At 43.7% G+C, this 18353-nt stretch overlaps 1 protein-coding gene across 1 annotated transcript in view; it reads left to right on the plus strand.

The window, feature by feature from the left end:
• Positions 1-1059: 1059 nt before the first annotated feature.
• The window catches only part of DNER (delta/notch like EGF repeat containing), a 214956-nt gene continuing 197662 nt past the window's right edge, over positions 1060-18353 (plus strand). Inside the window, exon 1 of the mRNA XM_084891823.1 lies at positions 1060-1514. Within this exon, the coding sequence (XP_084747949.1) occupies positions 1230-1514 (285 nt within the window). The 5' untranslated portion in view covers positions 1060-1229. The remainder of the gene's footprint in view (positions 1515-18353) is intronic.

Raw genomic sequence — 18353 nt, forward strand, 5'->3', positions numbered from 1 at the left:
TACTTGAGAGCCTATGCCTCGAAGAGGTTGGGAAAGGTCGGGTGGCAGAGAGAAATCGAGCTGCGTTTACTCAGCAGCGCTTGCCCTCCGTAGTTGTCAAAGCAAGAACCAGGCTAGCCCGGGCTTTCAGAAGAGTTCCCACACCCGCCGCGCCGCCCCAAGTGGGTCAAGGTGAACGTGTCTCCTCTACAGAGCCCTGGAGCGAATCCTGGCAGGGCCTTTGCGAACCTGCACTTGTGAGCAACTCCTTTTGGAGGCTCACAGAGTTCTGGGCTGGGAGCCAAGTGACCCACTGGGTTCCAGTCCAGCCCGTCTGGGCCTCAGTTTCCCCCCTCCCCCTGTGCAACGACAGGATTTGACACCCATTCCGAGGCCTTTTCCAGCGTCCACAAGCCACAGTCAAGACATTGCTGAGTGGCGAGCAAGGCCGAGCTCGCGAGAAGGGAGGCTCCGCGGTCAGCACCAAGGACAAGGGCCCCAGGGCGGTGGAGCGGACACAAGGTCACTGCTGAGAGAGCCCCGCGGAGGAGCTGATGAGCGCGTGGGGGGGCTCTGGGGTTTGGCAGTGTGCGGCGAGGGGGTGTCTGCGGGGGAGAACTGTGTGTGTGTGTGTGTGTGTGTGTGTGTTGGGGGGCGGGGAGGATGAGGGGAGGCTGGTCCCTGCCGCGGTCTCCTCGATTCTGCGCCAAGAGGCAGCTGGTGGCGGTGGCGGAGCCCGGGCTGCCCTTCCCTTCGCTGCGCGACATCCCTGGCCCTGCCCGGCCCATTGGGGGCGCTCAGCAGCTGGAGGCCGGCAAAGTCCTTCCCTCGGCAGGCATTGTGACCCCTTCAGCCCTTTCCTTCTGTCTCGGTCAGGCCAGCGCCACCACCGTTGCAGGCTCGGGGTTCTTTTGGATACCCCCCCTCCCCCGCCCCACCCCCTCCCCGGACTCTGACCGCGCCCTCACAGCTAGGGGCCCTGGGTGGCCTTAAGCTCCGCCGCCCCAACTCCTAGCATAGGAAGGGTCCCCACGCCCCTTTCCTCCCCCGCGCCCCGCCTCCGTTTGCCCCGCCCCACTTGCCCCGCCCCAAGCCCCGCCCGTCGTTGCCCGGGAACCACGGCTCCTGCAGCTGCAGGAGGCGCCAGGCCCCGCGAGCAGCCCTCGGTGCCGCCACCGCTCCCGCCGCCGCTGCCGCCACCGCCGCGCCCGGCTCCGCTCCCGCTCCGCTCCGCGCCCGCTCGGCCGGCCATGCCGCCCCGCCGCGCCCCTGCGCCCCGCGCGCAGCTGCTGCCCGCGCCGGCCCTGCCGCTCCTGCTGCTCCTGCTGCTCGGCGCGGGGCCCCGCGGCCACTGCCTGGCCAGCCCGGTGCCCGCCGTGCCCCTGCCCGTGCCGGGGCCGTGCGCCGCGCAGCCCTGCCGGAACGGGGGCGTCTGCACCCCGCGCCCCGCGCCCGGCCCCCAGTCCCCGGCTCCCGCCGGCGAGAGCGGCTACACCTGCACCTGTCCCGCCGGGGTCTCCGGAACCCACTGCCAGGTGAGCGGGCGCGGCGGGAGCGGGGCCCCGCGCCGGGCTTCAGCCTGCCGGACGCTAGTTTTTCCCGCTTGGGGAAGGGGGTGGATCGGCCTGTGGGTCTGCATAGACGCGGACCCCTGGTTGACCTTGCAAGTGCCACTTCCCTGCCCACGGGGTCTCTGGCCGTGCCATCTCGGGGCGCGCCGCTCCAGCGCCGGGCCGCCACCCTCGCGCCCGTGCTCCCGCTAAGGCCACCGGTCACCAAGGGGGCGCCCCTCCGGCCGGGCTGAGCCCCTCTCCCCTGGAGTGTGTCTGGGTGCCAGCGGCGGCCACTCAGAGGACCCAGCCCGAGTGTCCCCGGCGGAGAGTCCAAGGTCCAGGTGACCCCCGCTCTCTGTCCTGCTGAGTCCCGCGTGCGTCTAGGGCGAGGGGTTTGGGAGGCAGGTGATGGCGGGTCCCGCGCCCGGTGGTCAGCACTTTCTCCTCCACCCGTGAAGGTCCTGACGTGCAGCCCGCGCTCACAGAGGGCATCCGCCTCCCCGAGGCCTGCGACCAGCCCTCCCTGGGCTTAGGACGGGGTGTGGGAGCCGTCGGGGGCATTCGAGGGGACTTTGCGCGTGGTGTGCTGCCCTCCGTGCTGGATGCTCCTGGAGGGTCGGCAGCCGGGGCGGGAACAGGGCACTGGAAAGCTTCGAGGAAGAGGGGGCTGGGAGAGGGATGGCCAGCTGCTGCCTGGGGATTTGGACTTCCAAGAGAATTGGGCATAAAATAATAGATGAGACTGGATTACAAGCACGCTAAAGCACGTTGGAACCAATTAACCTATAAGCATCAACATTTTTCAATGTTGGTAGTACTGTGTGTAGAATATCTCCAAGTCTCTTCTAGGTCAGGGCTAATAACGAATCTGTCTACAATGATTCGATTAAGCCAAGTGATTATGGACTGTGTTTGGAATCAAATGCTTCCTTTCTTACATCTGGGAATGGAGGAGCTTGTTTCACATAAATTTGATCCAGTGCTCCAAGAGTTCCTTTGAGAATGCTCAAATGCACTCCTATTTCTGCGGGGAAGAAAGTCCACATCTGCTATGATAAGATGTGACATGTTAGGCTTTACTTTTCTTAAAAAATAGAGGGGTTAATGGAATTGAAAGACTTGACCTTGACAGCCAGAATGTTTGCTATTTCTTTTTGTTAGTAGCGAATTATCTACCTGAATTTATCTCCCCCCCTTCCCCAGCCAGTATTGTGCTCTTCTTTGTTAACTGTTCCAATAAGCTATAATTCCCTCAAAAGGGATGCTGATGCTGACGATGGTGATGATGATAATGAAAGGGTGTGCTATGACCATCTGCAGTGGATGGATGGTAGTGGTTGGTGGGGGGGGGGGGGTATATGATGACTCTTTGGGGAAATGCCTGTTGGAGCCATTCTAATCATAGGACAAAATCTTCCTTCCCTATTCCCCATGTTGATCAATTACTTATATTACGTTTCCTGAAGAAATAAGTTGCCTGAATGCTTCTCTCAAACGTTATTTTTTCATATCTGAATTCTATCCTTGAAAGAGGATTCAGAGTGTAGTAGGATAGACAGGGGGAAGGTTAGAGTACACAGCAGCTCTAGTAAGTGGGAAGAAAGACTGGCCATTGGGAATTTCACTTAACTGAGATTTGTTCCTGTGGCTCTAAAAATAGATCTAAGAAATCTTCAAGAAAGGCAAGGACCTCTTTAGTGCTTCCTAAATGTGGCCAACAGAGAAGCATAAATATTTTCTGTCCTAAGTAGCGGTTTGATTTGCAATGCAATTCATTCAGAAAAGAGTCATGAACTGATACATAAATATTGCAGAACCAGCAGGTTCAAAACAGATCCGGTTGCCTGTATAGCTCCCATGTGAGGCCATCTTAGCTGGTGAATGCTGCCCACCTGAGGAGAAGCAGAACGGGGTGTTCTGAGTTGAAGGGAGAGCTGAAGTAACTGTAATTCTAACAGGAAAGCTTAGCAATTTTGGAACCTGATCCGGCTTGGTTACCCTGAAGAACTCCAACTGAGGTGATTCAGAGCCTTATAACCCATGAAAAATTGATTCCTGCTCATTTTAATTTAATCTTTCATGATTTTTCGGTAATGCTCGAGACTTGGAATTTTTATGGGGGGAATGAAGGGCAATTTCAATAAAGACACTAAGCAGAGGGAAAAATCCTATAGGAACTCAATTACAGATAAGAGAAATGGATGCTAGCCATTGCTAAGAGTGTGACTGCTGCAATAGAACCTAATATTCACTGGATAAACTGGAAATGGAATTTTACCTGAATGTGAAGAGAATCCTTTTAACAGTGTCACCTTTCCCCCAGCTTCAAGGACAATAATGTTAGCAATGGAAACATTAGAACTGAAATCTTCCTCCCTCCCTCCCTTCTTCCCTCCCTCCCTCCCTCCCTCCCTTCTTCCCTCCCTCCCTCCCTTCCTTCCTTCCTTCCTTCCTTCCTTCCTTCCTTCCTTCCTTCCTTCCTTCCTTCCTCTCTTCCTTCCTCTCTTCCTTCCTCTCTTCCCTCCTCTCTTCCCTCCTTCCCTTCCCTTCCCCTCCCCACTTCTTTCCTCCCATCCTCCTTTCTCTCTTTGTTTCTTCTGTGGAGAAAGTTAAGGTGATCATAAGCCACTAATTGGGCTTAGAATGGATAACAGATGTTTACAGCTGTTCTATGGTTGGCTGACTGATGCTGGGCAAGCAGGTGGGGCCAGGCAGTGCTTCTCCTGTCACCTGGTTGCCAGGAATTCACAGGCTCTTGGGACTGGGGCAAAGGAAGGACGCTTACGTTTGAAGTTGAAGGGCTAAAGTTAAACCTGCTGTGACAGGCGATCCACACAGACTGAGTCCTGTTTCCTCATCTCCAAGATAGGATCTATCTCCCAGAGTTTGTAATAACGCGTGAGTCTGATCCCATTTTATTTATTTTTAATTATTTTTTTTTATGCTTGACTGTGACAGTGTTTAAGCCTCGCCCTCCCTCTTTCCCTTCTGCCCCGCATCCAGGCAAGCTGACACAAAGCCTAGGAACTCTTTCCTTTGTTGCTGGTGAAAGGTTCATGCTACATAAGCCCCGGGCCAGGCTGTACTGTCCCCTCCCTGCACTCCCTGCCTCCCCACACACCTCATTCTCTGCTCTCTCCTTGCTGGGAGCTGCCCGCTCTCCCCAGAAAACCTCACATGTGGCGAGGAACCTTTCCATACCCTGCTGGTGTTTGGGTGGCACTTCCATTCTTGACATCCAAACCAAAACTTAAGTGGGTGCCTATCCTGTCTTCGTGGGGTGTCCACCAGAGGTTTTTGGGGAGGATTGCATTCATTGTTCTAACTCACCGAACACCTGTGTGGTGCCTCCATCCATGTCACCTCTTTTCTTTCTTTTTAACTTTGCTCATCACTTAACTGTGTGAGGTAGGTGGAGCAAGTATCATCCTGCTCCGGTGTCCCATGGAGAAATTGAAGCTCATTTTGACTGAGTGGCTAATTCAAGATCTCAAGGCTTGATACTATCCCAAAAATCACACAGCATTAAAAATATGTCTATTCCAAGTACTCTAACACAGCGATTTTCAACCATTTTCATCTCATAGCACATATAATTACTAAACTGCTGCACATGCACACACACACACACACACACACACACACACACACACATATATATATATAATTTTTTTGCCTATTGGACAAAAAATAGGTATAATTTTGATCCACTTAACACTGGATAGATATTGTTGTGTTGGCTGTTGTCACTTTTTTATTTGACAATCTAAGGGAAAAGGGGTCAGTGTCCCTGGCTAAATAGTCAGACTTGTATGTTTTAAAAACCCCATTTGGCATGCTGGTTGAAAATTGCTGCTCTAATACATTTAAACATAATAAATCACGACTGTTCAATGGATTCCATATGGAAAGCTAAGCAATAGAGACGACAACGATGATGGTGGTGGTGGTTGCTAACTTTTCTCAAGCACTTGCCCTGGGCTTTACAGATGTAACTCACCAATTCTCGCAGTGCCCTGTGAGCAGTGCCCTGTGAGCTGTAACCATCCCATTTTATAGATGAAGTGCAGCAAAGTTGAATGACTGGTCCAAGGTCACACTGCTAGTAAGTGGGAGAGCTGGGATTTGAACCAGGTGACTGGCTTGTTGGAGAGCTGTGGAATAAAGTGGGCTGAGACGAAGGCCAGCCCCGGCCCTGACATTTGTACCTTTGTGACCTTAAGTGAGAGCCAGCACCTCTTTGTGTTTTATCAGGAAAAGGCATGGAGTGATTCCTGAGTCTGATTTTGCTAGAAAACACTGCGCTTGTATGGCCACAGGAGTGATGAAGACACAGCAAATCCTCCTTATGCCACTTACCAAGCAGGACCTTCAACCTAGAGTTAGGATTCTGGGTTCTGGTTGCATGATAATATATAAATGGACAATAAAGAAAAGAATTGCAAATATATATGATAGGTATGAGAAAACTTCAACTTTTTAAAAATTGAGGCTTTCGCCGAAACTGGTTTGGCTCAGTGGATAGTGTTGGCCTTTGGGCTGAAAGGTCTCAGGTTCGATTCCGGTCAAGGGCATGTATCTTGGTTGCGGGCACATCCCCAGTAGGGGGTGTGCAAGAGGCAGCTGGTCGATGTTTCTCTCTCGTAGACGTTTCTAGCTCTCTATCCCTATCTCTTCCTCTCTGTAAAAAATCAATAAAATATATTTTTTTAAAAATTGAGGCTTTCCTTCTTGCTTTTCTAGTTCATTTGGGGAAGCAGACAGAAACCAGAGGTGGCAGCTGTTATGCCAATTTTCCTTTTCCAGTGAGTGGCACAGCAGTGCTTCACTTCTATTGGATCATCCATCCAAAGCAGGGATTCTTTAATTTGTATTATTTTGCTTGGAAAGCTTTTTTTATTTTCATGAAATAGTTCTTTGCCACCTACTCAGACACCTGTTTGTTTTTTTCACTTCATGTTCCCTGTGAGTCTTATCCTTTGGGATTATAATGAAAATGTGTCAACTTCTGCACTTGGGGAAAAAAGGGGCAAGTGTAGCTGCTTTTTATGCAAGTTCATTTTACTCACTAAGCTGATTCTGTAATTCTTTCTTCTGATTTGACATGGTAACTTAAAACAATGGTTCCACTTCAGTGCATCCATTTTATATTTTATTTTATTAATATGTGTTTTGTTTTTTTTTTTTTTTTTTTTTTTTTTTTTAGTTTTCTCAGGTTTTTTATTGCTAACACTATTACAGACATCCCAAATTTCCTCCCCGTTTTGCCCATGTCCAACCAACCCACACCACTCCTCAGCTGAATCCGTTTTAGATTGAAGTTTGCTAACAAACAACAACAAAGAATTCTAATTGTTTGCACAGCATAGTCTTACTGGGCTTTTTGAAAACACACCCCCACACACAAATTCATGTTGTAATATGTGCAAAATGTCTAATATGAGCTGAGCTCTCAAGAGACACTGCTTCTTTCTTGGCATTATCATCTCTGTGTGACCTTGGGAAAGTCACTGAACATCCTGAACCTCACTGTTCATAGCTCTCAGATGAACTGATGCTGACTGCCTTATTTTCTCTATAGAAAGATGCAGTTCACAAATGGGACATAGTAAATTCTTTTCATAAGTATAATGACGTATGGCAGAATGAATTTTAAAGCATTTTTTTTTTTTTGGAGGAGGGAAAGTAAGATGCTGCATAAATACAAGGTTTACTAAGAAAAGGGAATGCTTCCTGTATGAAATACGATGATAGCAGTTATTCAATGTCTGACTGTTTTTCTTTAGTGAACAGACTCAGCTTTTTTCCACACTAGGATGAGTGTGCTGCAATCTGAGTTTTAAAAATGAAAATATCATTGTATTAAAATTTTTGATAAATGTGCAGTTCTCTCAATTGTGACATCAACAAGCAATTTCTCTGAAAATTCTCAGTGACTTCAAGTTTTCCTTTGAAATGAATGAAAAAAGCCTGGTCAAAATCCTTGGAACACTTTTACTGAGAGAAGGAAACCATTGCTTTTCGTGGTGTTATTAAAATGAAGCGATTTCCCTGTTTTGTGGATGTGGTGCATTCTGAGGAGCCATCACATTTCTCAGCTTGGCCACCTGACAGAAGTGCATTTCTGCCTTTAGCGCCTTTGCTTAAGCTCATCATGGGACATGGCGCCACCAAAATGGTTTGTTTACGCCCTCACGTCACAAGCACCAAGCAGGAAGGAGAACCAGTCTGAAGTGAAGGGTATTGGACTCAGGAAGCAGAATGTCCGCGTTATATTTTTAGAGCCTCTTACCCATTGAGTGGCAGCTGTGGTCACAGTGCTTAACCCCGAGGCAGGGACCACAGGATCTTGCCTGCCAATAGAAAACCCAGCAGCACAGCCAAGTGTTGTGAATAGAATGTCTTTATATTTCCACTCTGCCCCCTCCCCCTGCTCTGGTGCCCCACCTGGAGGCTGATCAGAATCATCTGGGAGCTTCAGCCAAGGTGCCTGTTTGGGTGTGAGTTTAGAGCAGTGTTTCCCAAACTTCTCTCATGATGAGAATCACCTGGTGGAGTTGTTTAAACACAGATTCCTGAATCCCAACTAAGAAGTGCTAAACTAGAATTTTTGGGAACATATAGGTAAAATTGTATACTTAACTAGTGCTCCAAGACAGATTTTATATACAGAGCACTAAGTTAGGTATGCAATTTTACCTATATGTTCCCAAAAATTCTAGTTTAGCACTTCTTAGTTGGGATTCAGGAATCTGTGTTTTAACAACTCCACCAGGTGATTCTCATCATGAGAGAAGTTTGGGAAACACTGGTTTAGAGATTTAAAATTCCCGCTCAGGTGCTGCAAGCTTGTCAGCGACCTTAACCCCAGTTTCCCACCCATAAATCAAGTCGTGGGGAGGGTTAAAATGAGGGGCCAGGAAAGGCCCTGGTGCACAGTCTGCCCTCTGCATGCACCGACTGCATTTTTATAAAGGTGGATGCGGTTCTCTACTTATGGCTAAGGAGCCTCAGCTTCGGGTCCAGCAGCGAGGGGTCAGGGTTGGGGTCTGGGCCCCTGGGGTGTGGTTCTGAGTGCTGAGTGTTTGCTGTGCAGCACTCACCTCTGAATGCTCCCTGGTTCCCACTCCAGGGTGAGCCCAGGGGGCCAGCAGCGGAAGGAGGGGTGGCGGCCCCAGTTCTGGCGGTTTTAGTGGCTGTAGGGATGTTTCAGGTGTGTGTGATTAAGGTTTTCTTTCTTAAACCGAGAGAAAAGGCTTGGGGCTTTTGAAAAAGAGTGAGGATTGGAGCAACGAAATAAGCACACTTAAAAAAAAGTGTCTGCTATCTTCTGCCAAACAGTTCAGCCTTAGGATTTCAAAGCTCACACGTATCTGCTGCTTTTGGTTCATTTAAAGGAGCGTTTGTAACTGCTGCTGGGTTTCAGAGGCAGGTTGAAACTCGTCTATGAAAAGCATTCCATGGGGTAGTGACCCCAGCAGAAAAAGGATGTAGCCTTGGAATCCAGGGGAACTCAGCACCATGACTGCAGGACTTCCTCCCCATAAGGAAACTTGCCGATTTCCCAAAGCATCCAGGGCAGAGTTCTGAAGTACATTATGTGGAGCAAAACCCCATCCTTAACTTAAAAAAAAAAAAAAAATAGAATGCATTAGAATAGGAAAACTGTTCAATATCTCTTCAGTATATTATGTTAAAGAGGAATGACATTATATAGGAACCATGAAAAGAAAACCAAACTCTCTAACTTCAAAATGACCTCCCTTACAGCTCCTTAGACAAAGGACTTTTAGGCTCTTTTAAAAAAAAAGGTTAATTTATGTACAGTAAAATTTACTCTTAAAAGCATTATGTTCTATGCGTTTGTCAGACAGTTGTGTGACTATCACAACTAAAATACAGAACAGCTTCTCATTTTCACAAGTTTCCTGGTGCCCCTTTTATAGTAAGCCCTTGCCCCAGCCCCAGCCCCTGGCTGCTGCTGGTCTCATTTCCAATTTTGGCATTTCTGGGAATGTCATGTAAATAAAATCACACAACATTAGAGCTTCATCTACTTAGTATAACACCTTTAGGATTGATCCAAGTGGTCAAAATTTCTTTTCGTTGCTGAGTAGTATTCCATTGTATGGATATGCTACAATTTGTTTATCCTTTCTCCGATGAATGCCATTTGGGTTTCTAGCTTTTAGTGATTATGAAAAAGGTGCCATAAACATCCCCACATGGGTCTTTAAATTTTTTTTTTTAATCCTCACCTGAGGATATTTTCCATTGATTTTTAGAGAGAGTGAAGGGGGGTGGGGGTGGGGAAAGACAGAGTGAGAAACATCCATGTGAGAGAGACACATTGATTGGTTGCCTCCCACACATACCCCAACCAGGGTTGGGGATCCAGCCTGCAATTGAGGTAGGTACATGCCCTTGACTGGAATTGAACCTGAGACCTTTCAGTCCATGGGCTAACACTCTATCCATGACTAAGCCAAAATGGCCTTTTTAAGGGCAACTGTCAAACTGTGATAAGGCACTAAAAATCTGTGAAAATATAGTGAAAACAGTTCATTTGTAAACTTACATTATCCTCTCTCTACTTCGTCTGCTCATCTCATGCCTGTGCACTATTTATTGTTCACATTTTGGTGTGTAGCTTTACAGTTTTCTCTCTCTACATATAAATATATATGAAGCATATCTAAAAACTTATATATTCATGCAAGTATTTTATATAAAAATTAGATCATGCTATGCATACTGTTCTGCAACATTTTCACTTACGTTTTTTTAAAATATATATATTGATTTCAGAGGAAGGGGGAGAGAGAGATAGAAACATCAATGATGAGAAAGAATCAATGATTGGCTGTCTCTTGCATGCCCCTCTACTGGGGGGGATTGAGCCTGCAACTGGGTCATGTGTTTTTAGTTGGAATTGAACCTGGGACCCTTTAGTCCCCAGGCTGAGGCTCTGTCCACTGAGCCAAACCAACTAGGGTTGCAACTTTTTTTTCTTAATCTACTTGAACATATTACCACATCTTAAAACAGAGAATAAATCCATTCTTTTTGATAGCTGAATAGTATTCCATTATGTATTTATGTTGTCAATCCTACTGAAGCACGTTGTTTTTTTCATGTTGCAATGATCAATGATATATATGTGTGTATATATGCTTATTAAAAATTACATACATTAATCATTCTAATAAATTTTGCTTAATTGCCATTTAAAAAGACTGAATATTTGGCACATTTACTAACAGCATAAGATAATGCCTGTTCACCCACATTTTTGTCAATTCTGGTATTCCAGATTTTAATTTAATTTTGTGTGTTGATAGCAAAAACATGGTATATGATTGGTTCTCTTTGCATTTTTGAATTATGAAAGGGGGAGAATATTTCTTTGGAATTGTGTGTGCTTACTGTTACCTAATCTTTTTTTGGCTGTGTATTTGTTAATGAAGAAAGTCATTCCTTTGTTTTTTATATTGTAAATGGTTTTTCCTGATTTTTCTTTTGACTCTGCTTATACTCATTGTTTTGCCCTTTAGAAGCTTATAATTTTTTATTTTTATTTAGTCAAGCTCATCAATGAGATAGTTGATAAATTTTAATTCAAGCTCTAATGTTGGATGCCAATACTCTGCTTTACAATGTTTTAAGAATTACCTGATTTGAGCCAGGAGTTTGCTTTTGAAGAATTCTGTTTTGGCCAAGACTTGTATTGATAGCACTGATTCTATTTGCTCTTTAGAATGTACAGTTAAATATAGCCCCACTTTATGCCTATTTTAAGAAGGGTTGGCATAGGTTTTCTAAATCATATTTAAATGCTTGTAATTTATCTTGACTTTTTCTGAGTCTGGAACTATAACCATTTAATAAAATTCTTCTTTATTTTTGTAAAAGACCTACTCAGCACAGTTTTTTTTTTCTTTAGTAATTGGCATGGATTCTTCAGTATTTTTTTTTTTTTTTTTTAGAATCACCAAGTTAATTTTAATGGCATTATTGGATAATGGAGTATTTTTTGGAAGTTCTTGATGGTTAGTGGTCTGATTTTAAAAAGTGTTCTTCAGCCAGGCTTGGGCAGAAAAAGGCTCATCTTAATAGTCAGCAAAATGCAAATTTCCCTTATGCTTTAATCTCCATATTGTATTTTTAGGTGTTTTCCCCTTGAGAGCAACCTCATTTCTTCTGACCAGCGATTTTATGGTCCTCTATCTCCATTTCACCTTTAATAATGGCCAGTGTCTCCCTGGCCAGCATGATTCAGTGGTTGAGCATCAACCTATGAACCAAGAGGTCATGGTTCAGTTCCCGTCATGGTACATGCCCGGGTCGATCCCCAGTGTGGGGCATGCAGGAAGCAGCTGATCAATGATTCTCATCATTGATGTTTCTATTTCTATCTCCCATCCCTTTCCTCTCTCTGAAATCAATAAAAATATATTTAAAAAAAAAATAAGGAAACTATGGTACATCTACACAATGGAATATTATGCTGCCATAAAAAAGAATTTCTCATCATTTGCAGCAACCTGGATGGAATTGGAGAACATCATGCTGAGTGAAATAAGCCAGTCAATGAAAGAGAAACACCCCACAACCTCACTCATTTATGGATGATAATGAACATTATAAACTGAAGAACCAAAAGATAGATATAGAGATAGTAAAGCAACAAGCAGACTGTCAAATTACAGCGGGGAGGGTAGGGAGATCTGGGGTAGATAAGAGATCAACTGAAGGACTTGTATACATGCATATATAAGTACATATAAGTACATATCAGTACAACCAATGGACACAGAACTCTGGGGAGGGAGGGCATGTATGGGAGAGGGGAGCAATGGAATGGTATATGTATACAGATAATAATTTAATAAAATAAAATAAAATAAGAGCCTTATAGTGAGAGAAATGAGAACCGATACTAACGATTCTATGAGGCTTAAAATAAACTCTCAGCTGGAGAGAAGTGAATGTAATATTATTCGGCTTTTCTTTTACAAAGGCAGAGGCGGATGGGGGTTAAGGTGGGGACTGTATTGATTGAAAGGGAAGTCACTTTTCTTTTTCCTTTTTAAGGAGAGAAATTGTGATGATTATGTTCAACTTTAATAGTGTTAAAAGATGATGTTCAAAATGATGTTGACACCGTGTTACAAATTCCAGTTGGATTTTATGTGAGGTTCTTTTTGCTCCCTTACCTTCAGTGAACACTGTATATGTTTTGAATGCCTAGAAGAGCTTTGCTTGCAAGCAGGCCTGGGAGTCTCCACAGAATGGAAATTGAGGGGTGGGTAGTAAAGCAGAGGTTCATGTTAATGAGCCCTTTACCTGAAGATTCCATGTTTTCAGCTACTCTTGGCCATAAACTATCCAGTTTCTAGAACTGCCATCTCCCTGAAGGTGGCTTGTTTTTGTTTGTTATTTTGGGAAGGGGGGGGGGGGCGGGGAGTCTGTGCATTATGGAGCATACTAAACCTAAAACCACCCAGTTTCCATTGCTTTCTCAACAACACTGCCCAAATCCCAATCCCCAAGGACATTAACAAGGCCCTGTTGTAGTTGCCAAGTATGGTAGCCTCGTGACATTTGCAAAGCAACAAATGATCTTTAATATGCCCAGGGCAGATTGATATTAGGAACTGGTTCAAAAAGAAAGTGGTTCAACAAAATGGTGCTAGGAAAACTGAACATCCACAAGCAAAAACAAACAAACAAAAAAATGAAGTTGGATCCTTACCTCACACCATACAGAAAAATTAACTCAAAATGAACCAAAGACATAAATGTAAGAGCTAAAGCTGTAAAACTTCTAGAAGAAAACATAGGGGGAAAACTTCATGATATTTGATTTAGCTATGATTTTGGGTATGATATCAAAAGCGTAGGCAACCAAAGAAAACATAATTGGAATTCATCAAAATTAAAACCTTTGTGTAAAAGGTTGGTATCAACAGAATGACAAGGTAATCTTAGAATGGTAGAAATATCTGCAAATTATATATCAGATAAGAGATTGATATCAAGAATATATAAAGAACTCCTAAAACTCAATGATACAAAGACAACCCAATTCAAAAATGGGCAAAGGACTTGAATAGACATTTCTCTAAAGGAGATATGATGGATAATAAGCATATGAAAAGATATTCAACATCACTAGTCATTAGGAAAATACAAATCAAAACCACTGAATTTCCATTATTAAAACAACAAAATAGCAAATATTTGTGAGGATGTAGAGGACCTGGATCCTTTGTGCATTGTTGGTGGAAAATGCAAAATGGTGTATCTGCTGTGGAAAATATGGCAATTATTTAAAAAATTAAATAATTATCATATGACCCAGTAATTCCACTTCTCAGTATAAGCCCAAAAGACAAGAAGGCAAGAAACTTGGGCAGATATTGGCACACCCATACTTATAGCAGCAGTATTTACAATAGCCAAAAAACAACTGAAGTGCCCATTGATGGATGAATGAGTAAACAAAATATGACACATACATATACCCAATTGAATATTATTTTACCTTAAAAAGGTAGAATAATGCACATTACAACATAGGAATTCAAAGGGTAACACCTTAATATTAAGAGGGTCCTAACTCCAAATATGGGTGGCTATCAGGCTCCCATTTTTAGTAGGCCCTGAATTCTAATGAAAGGAAACAAAAGTCTAAAATTGATGTTAAAAAAACAAGACATGAAACTCTACTGATGCAAAATCAAGTGTAATGCATTTATTCTTAAGAAATGGACAATGATAAAAGGAAACTTTGCCATATTACGAGACTTAACTAATGTGATAAAACTTGCAGTCAGAAATAAAATACTAATTCCAAGCTGTACAAATAGGCACACCCACAAACATACATCCATGGGAAGAACCCTGTTACTTATTTTTCCATAACGCTTGTCCCTTCTACCTACTGCATGATTGAGATTTTCATTGGGTTCCCTTTCTTTCTATTTTTTTTTTTTAATATTGATTTCAGAGAGGAAGGGAGAGGGAGATAGAAACATTAGTGATGAGAGAGAATCATTGATTGGCTGCCTCTTGCATGCCCCCTACTAGGGATCGAGCCTGCAACCCAGCATGTGCCTTGATCAGAATCGACCCCAAGACCCTTCAGTCCACAGGTCAATGCTCTATCCACTGAACCAAACCAGCAGGACCCCTCTGCTTTCTTGGTTAAAGAACTTGCTTTGGTTTCTTTCACTAATGTTGGCCTGCTCAAGAAAAGGTAAGCCTTACCTGTGCAGTCAGTAATGACAAAATCTAAACGCCTGGTTTGATTACAGTCCTGTCCTCACATTTCTCTGGTTTATGGGATTCTACATCATTATCCAATGCCCTTACTCACTGGACCCAGGGATTTGGATCTTGGTTCTATGGCCTTGAGTAAATTAACATCTCTGAGCCTCTTTTCCCTCATCTCTGAATTAGATCTAACAGGTGTGTCTCTTGCGGTTGCCACAGCCATGCAGACACAATCTGACCAGTTGTCTGCCATCTCCTTTCTGTTCACCAGTACCTTTTTGTCTCGGCAGGAAGGAACTTTACCCATTTATAAGAAAATGAATTTCCCTGTGCATTTTGCTTTAAAGTCTGTAGGAAATAGACTCAAATATTTGTACAATCACCTGATGTATTTCCTACAAGGCATCTAAGGATGTACCTTTCCTGGTTCTTTTAGTCTGGGAAAAAGCAACTGGACAAGCAGTTTATTTTTCCTAATTTTTCTCTGCAGAGGAATAAATTAGTGAAGATGACTTTTGTTTTTGTCTCTGGCCCCCTTGTGTTGAATTTAAATGAGAATCATTATAGTGAAAGGTCAATTGTCTTCAGCCTAAATCCTGAATGTATGATTTGTGGTTCACTATTCTCATTGATGAGTGCAGTTCTGGCCTCTAATTGGCGAATTAAGATGTGTCATAAGGCCAATATTAGAGTATAAATGAAGCATTTTGCTAGGGCCTACATGACTTGTAATGATCTCCCTCAAGACTGGAGATTGGATCCATTGCTTTATTGTGTTCCAAATTTTAGTTTTTGTTGCTAGAGAGAAGGCAAGGCATTTCTTACATTGCCTGAGTCAGATCAGTTGGGTTTTCACTGGCAATTCCCTCTTTGCATTATTTTCTATAGAACTTGACAAATGATTAATAAACATGACACCTTCTTTCACGCATATGTTTCCTTGGGGAAATTACTGGAGTGAGTTGGCTGCATGGTTGACTACTTGGTTGATATCTGAGTCTGGAAAAGAAACTTTCACGTAGAGGTGTATCATTTGGAAGATTTACTTGAAAACATTCTGAGACTACAATGATCCACAGAAGGGAAATAACCACAGCCTTCACATATAATTACCCCGATTACACCTGCCAAAACCTGTTGCCTTCAGGAATCCTGCCTCTGAATGGAAGAACAAACTTTAAGTCTTGGTGCCAGGATGTTAAGCCAGGAAAAGTTCTAGATGGGGAATTAGGAGGACAGACGTCATTAGCTCACCATAGAACCTTTTTTTAACATCATCTTAGTGATAGAAGATTTGTTTTCAGGTTCTTCCAGGTCCCTTTGAAACTGTGATCATTTCAATGGTGAATTGAATTTTAAATTTGTTCTGTGGAGCAAGAGGGCCTCTCCACTCCCCCAGTTAAAGGGGAGTATGCATGGCCCAGCTGATGTGGCTCAGTGGTTGAGCATTGACCTATGAACCAAGAGGTCATAGTTTGATTCTTGGTCAGAGCACATGCCCAGGTTGTGGGCTTGATCCCCATGTGGGGTGTGCAGGAGGCAGCCAATCAGTGATCATCTCTCATCATTGATATTTCTCTTTCTCTCCCTCTTTTTTTTCTTCTCTGATATCAATAAAAACGTGTTTTGTTTTGTTTTTTAAAGGTAATGTGCATGTATGTGTATATGCTTTTAGGATATAGGAGGTGCTAAGGATTTTTCTGCTAGTAGGAGGTGGCATTTTCTGTTCATCCAATTTGAGTTCATTGGGTCCAAACTTTTTTGGCTCTATACTCTGCCAGGTTGCATCTCCAGTGCTTCTAGTATGTTAATATGAATACTGTCATCTGGCTTCTTTTCCATCAGTACAGTTTAAGACTATGCTAAATTGTGGGAAGAAGCACGCTTTAAAATATTTTAAACATTGAACATATTTAAAGGGCTTTTAACAGGAGAAATAGCTCTAAACTTTTTACTGTTGGAAAGTCATGGCTCTGCCAAAGTCACCTGTTCTGTGGCTTTGATAGAAGCAAGGTAGCTGGTGAGAAAGGACATCTTTAATCCAGGCTCAGAAGGGAAGGGGCAAGGCAGGGAGGATTCGTGGGACTAGAGGCACCAAGGCTACAAGTATACTTGCTGAACCCAGATTCTTGAATCTATTTTAAATATGTGCTCAGGTGACACACACTATCTAATATCTCCTAGGAGCCAGCATTTAGATTAAATTCTCTCATGTGTTATTAAAGGTCATAGTCCTAGAAATATGATATTTCATTAAGGATTCCCCTTGCTGCCTGGAAGATCAAGATCTTAAGGAGAATCAAGTCTACCATCTAGTGGCACCTGCCACAAACTACAGACGTAGGGTCCCCAAAGCCTCAGGCTGGTCCCTACAGGATGTGTCTGGCTGAAGCAACAACCCACATTTTGCTGCAGCTCCATTTTCAAGTCGTTGCTGGGGAACCTTGTCTTCCACTCCACACATTTCCATAATTAAACAGGAGGACAGTGGCCTGTTCAATGCTGCCAAGGCTGCAAAAATTCAATTTTGCACCAATGCCACGGGCCCATCTTATGGTTGCTTCAGAGATGTCCAGGGTGGGTGGGATGAAGCACCAGTGTGGGCATCCACAACCATTGGAGAGAAGTTTGGGTTTCAAGGCAACTTTCCATGGCTGTGCTTGTGTGGACAGAACCGGGCTTCTCCAGGAAGGCCCATCTGTGTATCCCCCGGCATTGGAGGTCCTCTCAACACCCAGATTGTACTATTCTGGTGAAATTGTTAAGGACAACTACTGTTTACATGTGTTAATGAGAGATGAAAGGTTTCCAGCCCCATGTGTTTGCTGATGTGAATTTACCAGAGTAGAGGGTTGGCATGGATTTTACATCACAGCTAAAATTAACCAAACTCTGCCTGGTCAATTTTATATGCCAGCCATATTAACAGGACTGGAAGAAATGTCATAAGAAATGATGACCTTTAAGACCAAGTTGAATGAGCTGAAACCGGTTTGGCTTAGTGGATAGAGCATCAATCTGCAGACTGAAAAGTCCCAGGTTTGATTCCGGTCAAGGGCATGTACATTGGTTGCGGGTACATCCCTGGTAGGGGGTGTGCAGGAGGCAGCTGGTCGATGTTTTTCTCTCATCGATGTTTCTAGCTCTCTATCCCTCTCCCTTCCTCTATGTAAAAAATCAATAAAATATATTTTTTTAAAAAGATAAATTTGATTGAGAATCCATCTGGAGATCATTATGGCCCAAAGCTGTGCCAGATTCATAAGTATTATATGAAATCATGCCATCAGCCTTATGACTGAATTTGGCAGCGACTGATATTAAAATATTGTGACAGTAAAATAAATTTAAATCCCATTAAAGAAATACCCCATGAAGTGAAATATGGACACTTAAAGTTCTGCTGGTATGAAAACTGGTTTATTTTTCTGGAAAGAAATTAAACAATCGGGAGAAAAAACATTAACATTTTTTATACTTTAATACTCTCTTTTTATTGATTTTTTTTTTTTACACAGGCTGATGCTCTATCCACTGAGCCAA

Source organism: Pipistrellus hanaki (genome assembly GCF_964339955.1).
Source record: "Pipistrellus hanaki genome assembly, chromosome: 8".
Taxonomy (NCBI): Eukaryota; Metazoa; Chordata; class Mammalia; order Chiroptera; family Vespertilionidae; genus Pipistrellus; species Pipistrellus hanaki.